Here is an 18,627-nt window from a genome sequence, read left to right as displayed (position 1 = left end):
AGTCAAAGGCTTTGGCATGGTGACCTCCTTCAAAAGGTCCTGTGCCCGCACTGCTACACTCAGTGCCCCCAACTCTGCAGCAGGCCACCACTGACCCACGCCTCAGTCGGAGACTCCTGGAAAGTCTGGGTCAGTCTCTTGTGGGGTCACTGTTCCTTCCTCTTGGGTCCTGGTATGCACAAGCTTTTCCCTTACGATTATGCAGTCGAAGTGACAAATAGACTGGAAGGATTAGATCTGATAGAGTGCCTGAGGAACTATGGACAGAGGTTCGTGACATTGTACAGGAGGAAGTGATCAAGACCATTCCCAAGAAAAAGAAATGCAAAAAGGCAAAATGGTTGTCTGAGGAGGCCTTACAAATAGCTATGAAAGGAAGAGAAGCAAAAGGCAAAGGAGAAAAGGAAAGGTATGCATTTGAATGCAGAGTTCCAAAGAATAGCAAGGAGAGATAAGAAAGCCTTCCTCAGTGATCAATGCAAAGAAATAGAGGAAAGCAATAGAATGGGAAAGACTAGAGATCTCTTCAAGAAAATTAGAGATACCAAGGGAACATTTCATGCAAAGATGGGCTCAATAAACGACAGAAATGGTATAGACCTAACAGAAGCAGAAGATATTAAGAAGAGGTGGCAAGAATACACAGAAGACCTGTACAAATAAAGAACTTCATGACCCAGATGATCATGATGGTGTGATCACTCACCTAGAGCCAGACATCCTGGAATGTGAAGTCAAGTGGGCCTTAGGAAGCATCACTATGAACAAAGCTAGTGGAGGTGATAGAATTCCAGTTGAACTATTTCAAATCCTGAAACATGATGCTGTGAAAGTGCTGCACTCAATATGCCAGCAAATTTGGAAAACTCAGCAGTGGCCACAGGACTGGAAAAGGTCAGTTTTCATTCTAATCCCAAAGAGAGGCCATGCCAAAGAATGCTCAAACTACCACATAACTGCACTCATCTCACATGCTAGCAAAGTAATGCTCAAAATTGTCTGAGCAAGGCTTCAACAGTACATGAACCGTGAAATTCCAGATGTTCAAGCTGGATTTAGAAAAGCCAGAGGAACTAGAGACCAAATTGCCAACATCCGTTCGATCATCGAAAAAGCAAGACAGTTCCAGAAAAACATCTATTTCTGCTTTATTGACTATGCCAAAGCCTTTGACTGTGTGGATCACAACAAACTGTGGAAAATTCTTAAAGAGATGGGAATACTAGGTAGCTGACCTACCTCCTGAGAAATCTGTAAGCAGGTCAGGAAGCAATAGTTAGAACTGGGCATGGAACAACAGACTCCTTTCCAAATAGGAGTCCATCAAGGCTGTATATTGTCACCCTGCTTATTTAACCGGAGAAGGCAATGGCACCCCACTCCAGTACTCTTGCCTGGAAAATCCCATGGACGGAGGAGCCTGGCAGGCTACAGTCCATGGGGTCGCTAAGAGTCGGACACGACTGAGCGACTTCACTTTCACTTTTCCCTTTCATGCACTGGAGAAGGAAATGGCAATCCACTCCAGTATTCTTGCCTGGAGAATCCCAGGGACGGCGGAGCCTGATGGGCTGCCGTCTATGGGGCCGCACAGAGTCGGACACGACTGAAGCAATTTAGCAGCAGCAGCAGCAGCTTATTTAACTTATATGCAGAGTACATCATGAGAAATGCTGGGCTGGATGAACCACAAGCAGGAATCAAGATTGTTGAGAGAAATATCAATAACCTCAGATATGCGGATGACACCACCCTTAAGGGAAAAAGCGAAGAAGAACTAAAGAGCCTCTTGATGAAAGTGAAAGAGGAGGGTGAAAAAGTTAGCTTAAAACTCAACATTCAGAAACCAAGATTATGGCATCTGGTCCCATTACTTCATGGCAAATAGATGGGGAAACAGTGAGAGACTTTATTTTGGGGGGCTACAAAATCAGTGCAGATGGTGACTGCAGTCATGAAATTAAAAGACGCTTGTTCCTTGAAAGAAAAGTTATGATCAACCTAGACAGCATATTAAAAAGCAGAAACATTACTTTGCCAACAAAGGTCCGTCTAGTGAAAGCTATGGTTTTTCCAGTAGTCATATATGGATGTGAGAGTTGGACTATAAAGGAAGGTGAGTGCTGAAGAATTGATGCTTTTGAACTGTGGTATTGGAGAAGACCCTTCTTCAGTTTTCTTGCTATAAGAAATAACACAATCATTCAGCAAATAATTTGACCCTCAAAATATAAGTGATTGGACATCATCTCCCAGGGCAGCCTTTAAGGTAGCCAACCCAAGTTTGGGAACACTTAAGTAGCCAACTTGGGTGATCTGGCAGTAACTTAGGTAATGGTGGGCTTCCTCGGTGGCTCAGTGGCGGGAAATCCACCTGCAATACTGGAGACACAGGTTCAATTCCTGGGTCAGGAAGATCCCCTGGAGGAGTAGATGGCAACCCATTCCAGTATTCTTGCCTGGAGAATCCCACGAACAGAGGAGCCTGCTGGGCTATGGTCCATGGTGCCATAAAGTACTCAGACATGACTGAGCATGCATCTACTTATCTACTTACTAGAAAATGGTAGATCTAACCATTTTCAAATGAGAACTGTTGTTAATTTTAATAATTAATTGTTTCACTTTCTCAACAATTTGACGTCACTATTATCTACAGCACTTCTAGATTTGAATCAGTTCCTTTTGCTTATCCTTCCTTCTGTAAAAAGAAGAGAATTTAGTGATTATAGTGATTAAACTGCAATAAAGCTATGTATTTAAACAAGGATTTTGCCCTTTCAAGGTGAGGCTGCAAACACAAAGAATACTTTATTGTCAGTCACTCAATAGTTCGGCATAAAAGTTTGCCACAAGGCAAAGGCTGAGGATTTGGTGTGCCCTTCTCTTTCTCCAGTTTTCTGCTGTGTTTTCATATTATACATGCCTTGTGCTTGCATGCGTGCTTAGCCGCTCAGTCATTTTGGAGTCTTTGTGACCCTATGGGCTGTAGCCCACAGGCTCCTCTCTCCATGGTATCTTTTTTTATTTAAGTCCCTCAGTCCTGTCCGAATCTTTGCAACCCCAGAATTCTCTAGGCCAGAATACTGGAGCCTTTCCCTTCTCCAGGGGATCTTCCCAACCCAGGGATCGAACCCAGGTCTCCCAAGTTGCAAGGAGACTCTTTACCAGCTGAGCCATAGTTCAATTCAGTTCAGTCGCTCAGTCATGTCCGACTCCTTGTGACCCTGTGGACTGCAGCATGCCATGCTTCCCTGTCCATCACCAACTCCCGGAGTTTACCCAAACTCATGTCCATCGAATCGGTGATGCCATCCAAGCATTTCATTCTCTGTCGTCCCCTTCTCCTCCCATCTTCAATCTTTCCCAGAATCAGGGTCTTTTCTACTGAGTCAGTTCTTCCGCATCAGGTGGTGAAAGTATTGGAGTTTCAGCTTCAGCAGCAGTCCTTCCAATGAACATTCATGACTGGTTTCCTTTAGGATCGACTAGTTGGATCTCCTTGCAGTCCAAGGGACTCTCAAGAGTCTTCTCCAACACCATAGTTCAAAAGCATCAGTTCTTCAGCGCTCAGCTTTCTTTATAGTGAGCTGTTGGTTTCAGCAGTATTGTATTTGTTTCTACCAAACTTCAACATGAATCAGCCATAGGTAACATATGTCCCCTCCTCCCTGAACCTCCCTCCCACCTCTCTCCCCTTCCCACCCCTCTTGGTTGTCACAAAGCCCCAGTTTGAGTTCCCTGAGTCACACGGCAAATTCCCCTTGGCCATGTATTTTACACATGGTAATGTACATGTATTACTCTCTCCACGCATCCCGCCCTCTCCTGCCCCCACCCCCACCCTGTCCATAACTCTCTTCTCTGTATTTGCGTCTCCATTGCTGCCTTTGATTTTGCCTGAGTCTTTCAGGTTCCACGAAATCAGATTTCTCCTGGTCACTCATCAGGTCTGTTCTGAATGTATTAGGGATCAGGACTTCAAATACTCACTTGCGTATTGTGTGCAGAAGAACCTGCAATTAAGATTGGTGCTCCTTGTAGAAAACTGACCAAGTGCAGAGGAATTCAAGGAAACAAAAATCAACCCGCCTAGAATCCCACCCCCCAGAGATAACACTGACGGTATTTTGGAACCTCAGAGATAACATCGATGGTATTTTGGAATATCTCTTTTCCCATTTCAGGCAGGTTTTTTTTTTTTTTTAATGTGGACCTTTTTTTTTTTTTAAGTCTTTATTGAATTTGTTACAATATCACTTCTGTTTTATGTCTTGGTTTTTTGGCCCCAAGGCATGTGGGATCTTAGTTCCCTGACCAGGGATCAAACTGGCACCCTTTGCATTAGAAAGTAAAGTCTTAGTCACTGGGTCACCAGGGAAGTCCCTCCTTCATTGTTTTTTATAAATTTTGGATCATTTTTTTCTTAAGTAGTCAAGATAACAATGCAGATATATAAGCACACAAAATCTTATATCCCGCTTCTGTCACTTAACATGAGTACTGTACTAGCTTAGTAGAAATACGAAATAAAGAAATAAAGATGACTTCTAAAGACAAATGTGCTGCAGCGTGAGTGGACAGAGGCAGCCCTGCCTGGTCCTGCTTCTGGCTGACCCCTTGGGATGCGGTGGATGACACACCTGGGATGTTGCCATGGAGACGGCCACCTCCTGGTGTCTCTCTCCATCACCCAGGAGAGAGCTCCACTATGTTCCCCTGAGCCTCTGGTCCTGATCTTTTCATTAGGTTAATAGTAATGGTTCTGACATTTTTTTTTTTTTAAAAAAGAAAGGCATGTGTAGGATTAGGGATTATTGAGAACATTCTGTCAGAAACTATGAGAAGTCCTCTTCTGCTGTCTCAGCGTGTAAACTCACCCCCGAAAGGAGGTGGACCGCAACCTGCCCTGAGCCATCAAAGCACCACGGAGATTTCAGCATCTCAGAGATTTAGGTTCACCCGGTCATCAAGCACACCCGTGTTCCTGATTGCCTTACAAACAACGAACTTTGTGGAAAGGCCATATTCTTTCTTGACAAGGAACAGAAAAAAAATGAGCAAGCTGTAACACAGCGAGGAACAAAGTGTCAGATTTAATCCCACACCCCTCCTGATGATGCAGGAAACAGGATTTCTTCCCAGCTCCTCGGGACCTGGCGATTGTAAATGCAGAAGAGGAAATAGCTTTATAACCTGGTTTCTCCAAAGATGCACTTCATGGTTTCTCAGAAGGTGATTTCTGTGCTAAGGAATTTTCACCCTCTGACTTGGTACCTGTTTTCAAGGAGGGATGCTGTTCATGTCCCAAAGGCAATGGTGAGGGCGAGGCGGTGTGTGAGACCTCTTGAACACAAACACGCTCCATAACAAGGTGACCTGGGTCCCAGACCTGGCTCCTGGCAGGTGCTCTGTCTGCCCAGCAGAGGCGCCCGCCTCCCCTCCTGTCTGAGCCTGGACCTTCCCCTGGATAAATGGCCGGGGTCACCGCCAACCTTGAGCTGCTCTTGTGCCTCCAAAGTCTAGAGGAAGGTTCAGGAAAAGTCGTGTCCAGAAGCTGCCCCTCCCCACCCACTTTGGTTCCTCTTGGCCCAAGAGAAAAGAACACTGCTGACAGCACCTGCATGGATTTCCAAGGAAAAGGCAATAACCCAGAAGGAGAAAGACCACCCAGAAGATGCCAGGAGGGGGCATGGCACTCCCCTCTGGAAAGCGTGTCGCATCTGAGTGTGTGGCTGCTGAAGACCCCAGCCCCAGGACCTCTGAGCCAGGGTGGCCGGTCCCCAGGGGCGTGCTCGGCTTCTGGGGAAGGAGAGGGTGGGGAGGACGATCTCAGCTCCCTCCTGGAGGTCTGTGGGCCTGGGTGGCATTGCTCGGGAGAGTTTGTTCCGACCTCCTGGTTTTGTGGACATCAGGGTCACTGCTGAGCCCTCCAAGGACAGAGAGCAACAGAAGAGACCTGTGTCAGCCTGAGGCCCTGTCTCCAGTCCTGGCCCCTTTCCTGACGTTTCACGTGAGACCAAAGAGAGAGAAATCCTCTCCCCAGGTCATCTGGGATCGGCTCCCACAGGCGCAGAGGTCGATGCACCCCTCCTGGCTGTCCAGGGAACAGGACAGGTGTGCCGTGGCCACCAGCCACCCCAGACCGCAGTGGCTGCCGGAAACCCAGCTCCTGGGGCCACAGGCAAGAGTGCTTTCTAAGAAAACCCAAGTGACATGTCCAGATAAGATCTGCTGTTGTGATCTGGACTAGGGACTGTGAACTTCCCTGGAAAGGGCCAGGTGCATCTGCCCAGCTTTCTGGCCCAAAGGGCAAAGGAAGATCCTTGGTGTAGGAATTTATAACTGAAGAGGAAACAGATGTTCACAGGAATTGTATTGAGAGAATTCAAAATATAATAACACCTCAATGCAGTTTTGGTAATGAGAAGAATGGGATTCTTTTTTGTTGTTGCTGAGGAATGAAATTTAACTTGAGGCTTCCCTGGAGACTCAGTGGTAAAGAATCCACCTGCAATGCAGGTGAGGGATCAATCCCTGGGTGAGGAAGATCCCCTGGAGCAGGAAATGGCCACCCACTCCAGTATTCTTGCCTGGAGAATTCCATGGACAGTGGAGCCTGGCGGGCTGCAGTCCATGGGGCCATGAAGACTCAGGCACGACTTAGTGAATAAACAACAATAACACAACAAATTGCTGGTACAGGAAAGTGAAAGTGTCAGTTGCTCAACTGTGTCCGACTCTTTGCGACCCGATGGACTGTAGCCCACCAGGCTCCTCTGTCCATGTAATTCTCCAGGCAGGAATACTGGAGTGGGTTGCCATTCCCTTCTTCAGGTGATCTTCCCAAGCCAGGGATCAAATCCAGGTCTCCCACATTGAAGGCAGATTCTTTACTGTCTGAGCCACCAGGGAATCTGGTATAAGAGATAGCTTTAAATGCCTTAAATTTTCACAAGCTTTGTAAATTTGTATTTTGTCTATCGCACTCATTTTTACCACCATGAGTTACAACATCTTAGCAGATTCCACTATACTGAGCTAGTTGGTTGCTCAACTTCTTTGGAAGTAGCCTCACCTTTAGTTTTTCCCCACAGACTGTATACAGCCCACCCCAACCTTTTCGGCATCACCGACCAGTTGCATGAAGGACAGTTTCTCGGTGGACCGAGATGATAGCATGGGAACGGTTTGGGGATGATTCAAGCACAGTAGGGGTCAAGCTATTATGAGAATCTAAAGGCACCACTTAGCCCCCAACTAAAATAAATAAATTTATTAAAATAAATAAATAAAAGCTCAAAAAATAAATAAATAAAGGCACCACTGATCTAACAGGAGGTAGAGCTCAGGCTGTAAAGTGAGTGAAGGGGGCTGCTGCTGCTGCTAAGTCTCTTCGGTCGTGGCTGATTCTGTGCGACCCCCTAGACGGCAGCCCACCAGGCTCCCTCGTCCCTGGGATTCTCCAAGCGAGAACACTGGAGTGGGGTGCCATTTCCTTCTCCAACAAATGAAAGGGAAGTTGCTCAGTTGTGTCTGACCCTTCAAGGCCCCATGGACTGCAGCCCACCGGACCCTTCCGTCCATGGGATTTTCCAAGCAAGAGTACTGGAGTGGGGTGCCATTGCCTTCTCCGGTGAAAGGGGCAGCAGCTGTAAATACAGATGAAGCGTCACTCGCTCACCTCCTGCTTTGCAGCCTGGTTTCTCACAGGCCATGGACCAGCACTGGTCCATTCCCTAGGGGTTGAGGGCCCCTGGTTTAGAGAGCCTGAGCCCTCGGCCACTCCAGCCTCAGCACTGACCCCTGGGATAAACAGCTGAGCCATCGCAGTGACGTCCATGGACTTACCGGGCGCCAAGGATGCCTGCCTGCACCATCTGCTGCCTCCATTTTGAACTATCAAGAGTTACTCTTGGTGTCCTCACTCCCCACGCCACTCTTCTCCCCAAAAAGCTAATAATCATGTTAAATAAGTTTATATTCCCAGGATGTGTTTCTTTGGCCCTTACGATTAATTGACTCACCATTGGTATACGTGGGTTTCCTTGCTGGGCTAACAAAATGAACTGCTTGATAGCTTCCTGAGGCTGTAGCTTTGTTTCCATCCTTTTCTTAAAAGAAGTTCTGTCCTGGGGTGCTGTTTGAAACTCTCTGATTTTTCTGACCGCTGCTTTCCTATGAATTGGGGACATTGCGATGACCGCAGAGCCTGGCAGTGGGGGCCTCTGTTAGAGTCTGCCACAGCTGTGCTGGCAGCGAGCCCCAGGGATGCTTTGCCAGCTGATGGAGTTCACACAGGGGCTTCCCAGGTGGCTCAGTGGTAAAGAATCCACCTTCCAATGCAGAAGATGCAGGAGTCAGGGCTCAATCCCTGGGTCAGGAAGGTGCCCTGGAGGAGGTAATGGCAACCGACTCCAGCATTCTCGCCTGGAGAATCCCATGGCCAGAGGAGCCTGGCGGGCCACTCAGTCCGTGGGGGTCTCACAGAGTCGGACATGACTGAGCACACACATGCGTGCAGTAACAAAACAGCCCACACTCCACTTACCTTCAAAGCAGCAGCTTTCCTTGTTCTGATGCGGTGGGTGGGCACGCAGATCCCTGCATCACGTGACAGAACAGGCACACCCAGCCACTGGGCAAAGAGATAAGATCCAGGCACGCAGGTTCTGTCACGCCCACTGAACGACATCCTGCTGTAAACAGAGGCCCATGGCCATGTTCCAGTACAGCTTTATTTATGGCCTCTGAAATCTGAATTTCCTACAATTTTCATGGGTCATGGAATACTCTTTTGATCCCCCCCTGCCTAACACACACTATTTAAATGTAAAAAGCGTTCTTAACTCCCAGGCTGTAGAAAGCCGACGGTGGTCTGGACTTGGCCCAGCAGCTGTGTTTGCCGACACCTGATCCACACTCACATTGATGCCACAGAATGTTAGTGACCCGGGAGGAACAGTCAGGAAGGCAAAACAAGCGGCAGCTTTCGGTTCCACCTTTACGGGGTGCCAGCCAGTAGCTTAGATGGTAAAGCATCCTCCTGCAATGCAGGAGACCGGGTTCGATCCCTGGGTCAGGGAGATCCCCTAGAGAAGGAAATAGCCACTTACTCTAGTATTCTTCCCTGGAGAATCCCATGGACAGAGAAGCCTGGCAGGCTATAGTCCGTGGGATCAGAAAGTCAGACACAACTGATCAACTAACACACACACACACCCGGTGTTTGCCAGTAAAATTGGAAACCAGAGTGGGAGAAATCTGTCAGAAGTTACAGAAAGTTACAGAGTTACGGAAGTTACAGAGGTCTTCCACCTCTGCCGCGTTTCCTCAGACTTACCCCTTCAGCACTTCATCTATCTATAATCTAGAGATTTGTGACAACTAGCCTAGAAGTTTGCCTTCAACAAACTTATTTTTTGGCCTGACCATGCCGAAAGAGAGATTGCAGTCCCCCACCCAGGGATCGAACCTGTACCCCTGCAGTGGAAGGTGAAGTCTTAACCATTGGACCGCCAGGAAAGTCCCCTTCAACCACTTGTTAGGACCTGTTTTTTCTGTTCCGAGCTCCCTGGTTTTTTTTCCTGAGCTTTCGGATCATGCATCCCTGTTAGCCTGTGTTGAACTTAGCATGGATTCTGCTCAGATCAGCCATCCCAGACTCTCAGGGCCTGAGCACTCTGCATTTCCGCAGGCCTGGTTCTAAGCCCAGCCCACAGCCCCTGCCTCCCCCACCAGTCTTATTTCCTGCTCTCTTTTCTTCCCTACATGTTTCTACAAACTTGGAATTCTAGCACTTTCTCAGTTGGGTCCTTCAGTTTCCCTCCTGGAAAATTCCTTGAGACCGTAGCTTCCCGAGGAGTTGTTTTTTCGCGACTTTCTCAACATACCATCCCCTTTCTGTTTTTCCAAGGCTTGGGAACCCCCTGAACTGACTTAGGAAATGAGACTGCTTATTCCCGGCGCTTCTCAGGTCTGGGCACTCAGGGGCAGTCTGAGAACCAGTCTGTCTTCTGTCATCAGCCACTTCCTCTGGCTCTAACACAAGGCCCTCGACCCTGGCTGAGAATCCAGAGGAGCAGAAAGGCACCATGGCAACAGTGCCCGATCGCGACACCCCTGCCTGTTTTTAAGGGAGCCTGTGCTGGTATCCCCAGTCAAGACCAATCCCTGGTCTTGGAGTGTCAGTGTCTGCAGTTAGCCTGCGTCCCAGTGCCAGTCAACTTGTACCCACTGTCTGCCCAGGTAGGAGCCATGTTTCCCTGATGCAGAGAGAAAGCCTGTTCTTTTTTGTGTACCACAATGCACATGGGCTTTCACGGTGGCTCAGCAGTAAAGAATCTGCCTGCAAATGGGCAGGAGATGTGGGTTTGAGCCATGGGATGGGAAGATTCCCTGTGGAGGAAATGGCAGCCCACTCCAGTGTTGTTGCCTGGAGAATTCCATGGACAGAGGAGCCTGCAGAGAGGGTCAAACAGATTTGGACACAGTTGAGCATACGTGTACCTTGGGACACAGCATGTGGATTCTTAATTCCCCGCCCAGGGATCGAACCTATACCCCCTGCATTGGAAGCATGGAGTCTTTACCACTGGGCCAGCAGGAAAGTCCCTCCCTGTTCTTCCTGAGGGTCTTGTGAAGGGGGCGACAGAGGATGAGATGGTTGGATGGCGTCACGGACTCAAGGGACACGAGTTTGAGTAAACTCTGGGAGATGGTGATGGACAGGGAGGCCTGGTGTGCTGCAGTCCATGGGGTCACAGAGAGTCGGACACGACTGAGCGACTGAACTGAACTGTCAAAACTATAGTTTCCAGGCAAATCACTACCCCACCAACAACGTGATCGCCTAACGGATGCTTACTGTCAGGTTCGTGCTTTGCCCTAAACTTACGTAAGGTCTTTGGGGGAAGTGGCTGAACAAGATGAGAACCTGCTTGTGATTCATGGGAAAGTTCTCCCGAGACGCTGAGTAAGACTGTTGGGGAGAGAGTGCCTTGAGGGTGTGACATTGCAGGACTACTATTGTGCTGTTACTGTTAATAGTCGTTTATGTTTTTACCCTGGAGTAGATGGCCAAAATGGTAACAATAAGTGTGTACATTTTCCCATTTCAAGCTATCATTTACGTAAGTAAATTTTAGTTTGATCAGTTTTGATGATTGAATGAGTTTGTGTGGTTATCACCACAATACAGATATAGGACGTTGTGTCCCCAGATATGTCCTTTGTGCTTCTTTGCAGCTAATCCCTTCTCCTGACTCTAGTTTTGGCTTTTCCAGAATTCCTTTCGTCTGAATTCTTTTTCAATGATAGAGGGATTAAAGTTGTCACTTTTGTATTTGGTCAGTTTTGGTCACTTTTGTCTTTTAAGAATTTTGTCTGTTTCATCCATGTTGTCAAATTTGTTGGCATAAAGTTGTTGAAATTGTTTCTTATTATCCTCTTAAGGGCTATAGGGTATGTAGTGATGACCCCCTTTTAAATACATTACATACTGATTTTAAAGAAAACACAATATAAAGTTTCGCATCCTGTTTTCTTCCTACATTTCTAACTTCTTGTCCTTTTATTTTCCCTCTTTAAACTTCTACTGATGTGCACTAAGGGCTTGCCAGGTGGCGCAGTGGTAAAGGATCCTCTTGCCAATGCAGGAGACATAGGAGACGAAGGTTAGATCCCTGGGAAGGGAAGATCCCCTGGAGAAGGAAGAGGCAACCCACTCCAGTATTCTTGCCTGGAGAATCCCATGGACAGAGGAGCCTGGTGGGCTGCAGCCCATGGGGTCACAAAAGAGTCAGACACGACTGAGCAACTAACACTAACGTTGTTGTTGTTCAGTCACTAAGTCATGTCCGACTCTCTGTGACCCCGTGGACTGCAGCACGCCAGGCTTCCGTGTCCTTCACTATCTCCCTGAGTTTGCTCAGACTCATGTCCACTGAGTCAGTGATACCATCCAACCATCTCATCCTCTGTCGCCCCCTTCTCCTCCTGCCTTCAATCTTTCCCAGCATCAGAGTCTTTTCCAGTGAGTCACCTCTTCGCATCAGGTGGCCAAAGTATACTTAAACTCAGCCACTCACTAGCCCATGACCTTAAACAGATTACTGAAGCACTCTGAGTCCTAACCTTGTCCTCTGGCGAGTGTGGTGACAGCGTCTCTGTGCAGGAAGCTGGGAGGCCTTGCCTGTGGTGGGCACTAGGGAGAGGACAGCCATCGCCATGGTGACAGATAACGTAACGGTGGTCCCCAAACTCATACGGCTCCGACCAGACCGAGTCACTGGTTTTAGGAGGATGGAACCTTCAGTTTTCTCTCATTCCATGTGCCTGTTTCACACTCGGTATAACAACCCTGAATTTTTGCACAGTGGTATGCATTATTGAAACACAGTTAATTCTTTAACTAGAAAGTCTGCTTTTAACAGATATAGTACATCTATGCAAGTATTACTAAGAATGACTTTTATATAAAAATCCAAGACATTTAGGGCAGAGCTTCTCAATCTGTTTCTCATTATAGCACACAAGGTACATGACACATCTTTAGCATATAGTGGGATAATCTAACAAGAAGACTCACTGGGAAGACATAGCCATTCCGGAGCTCTGGCCCCCCCAGATCCTGCCCCGACCAGGTGGGGGGCTAAGAGCAGCACCGCTCCGGCACACGTGTAATTCAGCGCTGAGCTCCTCCAGTTGGAAAGCTCTGTAAGATGTCTGGGACAATTAGAGATAATACTAATAGAATAGCCAGTAGTGAAGTGAAAGGTGCTCAGTTGTGTCCCACTGTTTGCGACCCCATGGACTGTAGCCCACCGGGCTCCTCTGTCCATGGGATTCTCCAGGCAAGAATACTGGAGTGGGTAGCTATGCCCTCCTCCAGGGGATCTTCCCGACCCAGGGATCGAACCCTGGTCTCCTGCATTGAAGGCAGATTCCTTACTGTCTGAGCAACTAGGGAAGCCCAAGAGCCAGTTGAGGAAACATCTAATCATTGCTGCAAGAAGAAAATAAAGAAAATCTTCATGCTTTAAAAGAAAAAAGACACTTAAAGTAGAATTGCAGACATTAGATACTTTATCATTGTTGCTTAAAATCTATATATATTTCTTGTCTCTGAAGGACCTTGGTTTTCCCATTTCTGATCCGAGGAGGGAAGCCCACGCCGTTGTACGCCTTCCTGTTGGCGTTCATCTTCTGCACCTATAACGGCTACCTGCAGAGCAGGTATCTGAGTCAGTACGCAGTGTACTCGGACGACTGGCTCAGCGATCCCCGCTTTCTAACAGGTGAGTGTCCTCTGTGATGCACCCCGTCCTTGTAACCTTCAGCTTGGTGTTCACCTTCCAGTAGGGACCAGGCAGAAAACGTCTTGAGAGTACAGAGTCTGCAAAGGTCCCTGACCTAGGCCAGGGAGTTGAGCGCTGGCGGAACGGAGGGTCAGGCTGTCCCCATGATGCGGGTGCTCGGCTCCCTCACCCACTCAAGCGCTGAAAGCACAAACACCTGTTCTTAAGGTGACCTAAAAATAGCAACAAGCTGCAGCAGACTGAGCAGTGAACCAAGACTGAGGACGCTTGGGCACTAATTGGCCGTGTAATCTAAGAGAATCATCAAAGCTCCTACAGTTCCTTCTGGAAAGCGAGAGAAAGTCGGTCATCTTCAACGAGGCAGTTAGACTTTAAGCTCTGAGGTTTGTGAGGTTTTTGAAATTTTTTTTTTAATCAATTAATATAAAGTAGCACATTTTCCAGGCTTCCCTGGTGGCTCAGATGGTAAAGAATCTGCCTGCAATGCAGGAGACCTGGGTTCCATTCCAGAGTCAGGAAGACCCCCTGGAGGAGGGAATGGCAATCTCTTCCAGTATCCTTGCCTGGAGAATCCCATGGACAGAGGAGCCTGGTGGACCACAGTCCGTAGGGTCACAGAGTCAGACACAACTGAGCGACTTAACGCTTTCGCTTTCCTACGACATTTTCCAGTTGTAATTATAACCTTACAAGTTCTAAACAAAAATGGTAAAAGAACATTAGTCATCAAAAATATTTGCAAGGAATATTTGAGGGCTCTTGTTTATAAGGAAGTTTCTATATGTTTACCTTCCTAATGTTTAGAAATTCTACCACATTCAGTTATAGCTTACTCCCATGGTAGCTAGTGGGCTTCCCAGGGGGTACAGTAGTAAAGAATCTGCCTACCACTACCTACATGGGTTCCATCCCTGGGTCAGGAAGATCCCCTGGAGAGGGAAATAGCAACCTGCTCCAGTATTCTTGCCTGGAAAATTCCATGGACGGAGGAGCCTGGCGGGGGTGGGAGAGTCCCGTTCAGGGAGTTGCAAAGAGTTGGACACAACTGAGCCACTGAGCATGTGCACAGGTAGCTACTAAGAGTCCATCAAATTTTCAAATTGCCCCAAAGCCCTTTAAACTATAGAAAGTGACCTTAGGACTTGCCTGGTGGTCCAGTGGTTGAGAATCCATCTGGCAATGCAGGGGACACAAGTTTGACCCCCCGTCTGGGAAGACTTCACTTGCCCAAGACCAGCTAAGCTGGTGTGGCCTAGAGCCCGCGGTCTGCCCCAGGAGGCGCCATTGCGGCGAGAGGCAGGAGACCGCAGCTAGAGTAACCCCCACTCCTCGCGACCAGGGAAGCCACGTGCAGGAGTGAAGACCCAGCACAGCCAGAAACAAGTAAAAAATGGCCTTCCATTTCATTTGGTTTTTTCCTCCACATCTGTGAACTGGTCATAATAGAGAAAACTTAACACTTAAACTCCCAGGTGGCACTAGTGGTAAAGAAACCCCCTGCCAATGCAGGAGATGTAAGAGATGCTGGCTTGATTCCAGAGAAGGGAAGATCCCCCCTGGAGGAGGGCCTGGCAACCCACTCCAGTATTCTTGCCTGGGAAACTCCACGGACGGGGGAGCCTCGTGGGCTACAGTCCATGGGGTTGCAAAGAGTCGGACACGTCTGAGCGACCTAGCACACACCCACGCCAGATCCAAACTCTGTGCCTCCACGAAGCACCAGACTGAGCTGTTGTGTTTGCACCCTGCCCCCAAACACGATCTTGATTTACCTGCTCTCTGACTATCTGATTTTCTTCTGCCCCAGTTATCAGAAGGAGGAAGGAATCAGAACAGGCTTGGCCCATTGCCAGGAACTGCACCCACGCCTCTGCCTCCCGAGGTTCAGAGAAGGACAGAAGTTAGGTCCGCCTGAGAAAGGAAAGGTCGGAGAGTGAATCAGCCGGCCCAGACCTAGCCCGAGTCATAGCAGAGTAGTGGTTTCACCAGCCCCTATAAGTAGGCAACTAAGGACAGAGAAAGGGGATTTTTTTTTTTTTTTAACTAAAAGATAACAGTTTTAAATGTTTATTTGGGTGGCTTGGATGGTAAAGACGCTCCCTGCAGTGCAAGAGACCCAGGTTCGATCTCTGGAGTCAAGAAGATCCCCTGGAGGAGGGCATGGCTACCCACTCCAGTATTTGCGCCTGGGGAGTCCCATGAACAGAGGAGCCTGGTGGGCTGCAGTCCATGGGTCAGCAAAGAGTCAGAGACAATTGAGCAAGTAACACTACTACTACCTGAGACTCTCATGGGAATTGCTTCTGGGATGCATTGTTTGAAAGTTGTTGATGAACAGCAATAAAACAAAAGAATTCTTTGGCCTGTGCATTTCATGTCATTTGAAGTAGGTCTGCAGGTAGGCCTTGTCCCCTGCAAACCCTTTGAAGCTGGTCTAAAGTTTAAGACATTCAGTGAATTGTGTATAGACTTCTTAACTTCTCCACGATTGAACAGGGAGAATTGAAAATGAAAGCATGTGTCATTGAGAAACAAGCTGGGTTACTTTTCTGGTGTTCTATTCATTTCATAAAGTACACATGCACATAGCTTTTGTAACTGTATGAAGTTTTGAAATGGCATAAATGATTAATTATGTTTACAATAGTTACCATGAAAAGGTAAGTGAATAGTAATAAAATCCCAACAAAAAGTTTTCCAGAGGAGTAAAAGTAGTTCATCTAAAAGAGTTTGTACAAAGATTTTAAGATCTCTAACCATGAAACTAAATGTTTAGTTCAGATGAACACAGATAGTAGTTGTCTTACTGACCTAGGCGATAAAGGGAACTTGTCTTATGCAATTTTGAGAATGTGACACTTTCTGGAGCTTCAGAAGTGATACAGTGAAATAGAAAAAGAGGAGTGAGTCAACTATTAATTGATGGCTCTATTAAGTGCTTTGGCTTCCCACGTGGCTCAGTAGTAAAGAACCTGCTCGCCAGTGCAGGAGACGTAGGTTCAGTGTCTGTGTCGGAAAGATCCCCTAGAGAAAGAAATAGCCACCCACTCTTGCCTGGGAAATCCCATGGACAGAGGAGCCTGGCAGGCTGCAGCCCATGGGGTTGCAAAGAGTTGAACATTTCTGAGTGGCTAAACAACAAACAAACAAAATAAGTGACTTACAAAAGCTATTAACAAAATTTGGTACAAACTGTTTAGAAAGCTGCCTAGTTTGCCTTTTCTTGTTGAAATTCATCGGTGTGGTACTATGTCTCCCTTAACTGATGATAAACCTCTGAAGTCGTTTAAGAATGGGAGAGAAAGCATTCAGATGCTGTGGAAGATCTAGCCAGAGCTGGGCAGCTGGCAGTTGACAGTTTTGTTGAGAGCTGAGGACGTGAACAGACCCATGAATACCAAATGATGAGCGAGCAGGAAATGAGTAGGGGAGTGTTATGGATCTACATTAAACCGTTACATAAAATTATAGAGACACGAGGACCAGAGATCAGGTCCTGGGAACCACCCATCTAGAGGCCTGAGTGCAGCCCGTCGTGGTAAAGCACACGCTGGGGACTCGCTGCTCCACATCTACCCTTGGGAGGGGGTGGAGGGGGCGCTGTGCTTCAGACAGTGTCTGTGAGGTCACATAAACTTTGTGGGCTGACCCACGGATGATGACAATACCTTTTCCTAGAAAAGAGCCTTGTGCCTTAGTCGGATATCTAGTCATCCCAATCATCCTAAAAACACAGATTGTGACCATCAGATCAAGCTATTTTAAATAAATTGGGTAATTCATTAGTATTTTTAGAAAAGCAAAGCCCTATCTTGCAGCACCTGTAAGTCATCTTTCTAAATAAAGCACAGTATTTATTTCCATGATTTTTACTATCAGTCATGGCTCATGTGTTATGCCTCTGATGATATTGTGAAGGGTTACAATAATACTGTTCATTCACACTTGGGCTTGTGAATTCTATGGCTTAGTTACCATAATACCCTTGGATGTTTTATTTTGTTTAGGTTCTGCCTTATGGTTGATAGGCATGCTGATTAACATCCATTCAGATCATGTCCTGAGGAACCTCAGGAAACCAGGGGAGACTGGCTATAAAATACCACGAGGTATGTACTGAAAATGGAGAATTTATTCTAAAGTTGACTGCCTGGAGAATTCTGTGGACGGAGAAGCCTGGCAGGCTATGGTCCACCGGGCTGCAGAGTCAGACGTGACTGAAGCAACTTAGCATGCATTCTAAGATTGCATGGCGTGATGCCTTGCTGTTTGGTTTTGCCAGAGCTCATAACTGAAGTATAGTGCTCATTAGCTGCAAGTTTTCAGTGTGTCACTAGTACTAGTAATAGCAGTGACTAATCATTGTTTTATTAAAATGATAGAAGAACCAGCTCTGACTAATGGAAGCAAAAAGGAAATTCTAGTTATATCTGTGTTTGGAAACAGCATATGAGTAGGAATTTATGGTCTACAAGGGGTGGCCAGCACTTCCTTTCTTGCCATAGAATAAAACTGGTATCTCGACTGACCCTCTCTCCAAAACACTTTAAAATGTTGAGTAAAATTTTTAAATGCATCAGTATGGTATCAACAACAGAAGTGATCATCAGAGGGCAAAATCTAAGGGAGGGCTAAAGTCCCGAGTGCATCTTGGTTGAACCGGTGACTACCCGCTGACCCTCAGGCTGGCTTGCAGCCCAAATTCGTGCCGCTTGCCTGATTTGAAAAACCATTCAGCCATGAATTAGGATCCTTGTGGTCCTGGGGGTGGTGGGCTCATATCCGCAGTCGAGGCAAACCCAGATCCCCAGGGAACCTGCCTTCAACTCAAGCCTCAAGAGCCTACATTGCGGAAGAAGGGCCACACTCAAAAGTTGCAAAGCCCATGAGGAACAGAGCCCCATGAGCAAGGGCTTCATTAGTGTGAGTGATCGCAGAGCTTAGAATTCAGATACATACAGGTTATAAACTTTCATATTTAAAACTTAAATATTTAAACCATAAAGGGATTGAAAGTATGAGTAAAGGAGTAGCATAGTATAAAAAGAACTAAATAGATATATAAGTCAAAAAACAATAGAGCTTCTGAAAAAAAAATTGTTTTAATCAGTTGGTAAAGCTAAAAACTAAAAGAGCGAAGGTGAACAGCACAAACAGCAGCTCTCAGCTTGGAATCGTTGTGTTTTTCTTCCTGGAAACCGTGCAGAAATAACAGTGGAACAAACGACCAGAAAACCCCGGGAACCTCAAATTACTTAAGCTGTGGCCCTGGGGTTATCCTTGGAGTGTGCCGCTGTGGTCTCTGGCC

General features: G+C 47.0%; 1 protein-coding gene across 4 annotated transcripts in view; it reads left to right on the top strand.

Annotated features, from left to right (window-relative positions):
- The window catches only part of SRD5A1 (steroid 5 alpha-reductase 1), a 55,038-nt gene that overhangs the window by 11,577 nt on the left and 24,834 nt on the right, over positions 1-18,627 (top strand). For 3 of the 4 annotated variants that reach the window (XM_081520977.1, XM_081520979.1, XM_081520975.1), the window contains 2 exons: positions 13,132-13,298; positions 17,327-17,428. In XM_081520977.1, the coding sequence (XP_081377103.1) occupies positions 13,132-13,298; positions 17,327-17,428 (269 nt within the window). The remainder of the gene's footprint in view (positions 1-13,131; positions 13,299-17,326; positions 17,429-18,627) is intronic. The other variant, XM_081520978.1, reaches the window with a different exon arrangement.

This window comes from Giraffa tippelskirchi, chromosome 8, assembly GCF_054371585.1.
Source record: "Giraffa tippelskirchi isolate mGirTip1 chromosome 8, T2T-mGirTip1v1.2.pri, whole genome shotgun sequence".
NCBI classification, from domain to species: domain Eukaryota; kingdom Metazoa; phylum Chordata; class Mammalia; order Artiodactyla; family Giraffidae; genus Giraffa; species Giraffa tippelskirchi.
Note: the sequence above shows the minus strand (reverse complement) of the source record. Positions and strands in the feature narration are given on the sequence as shown.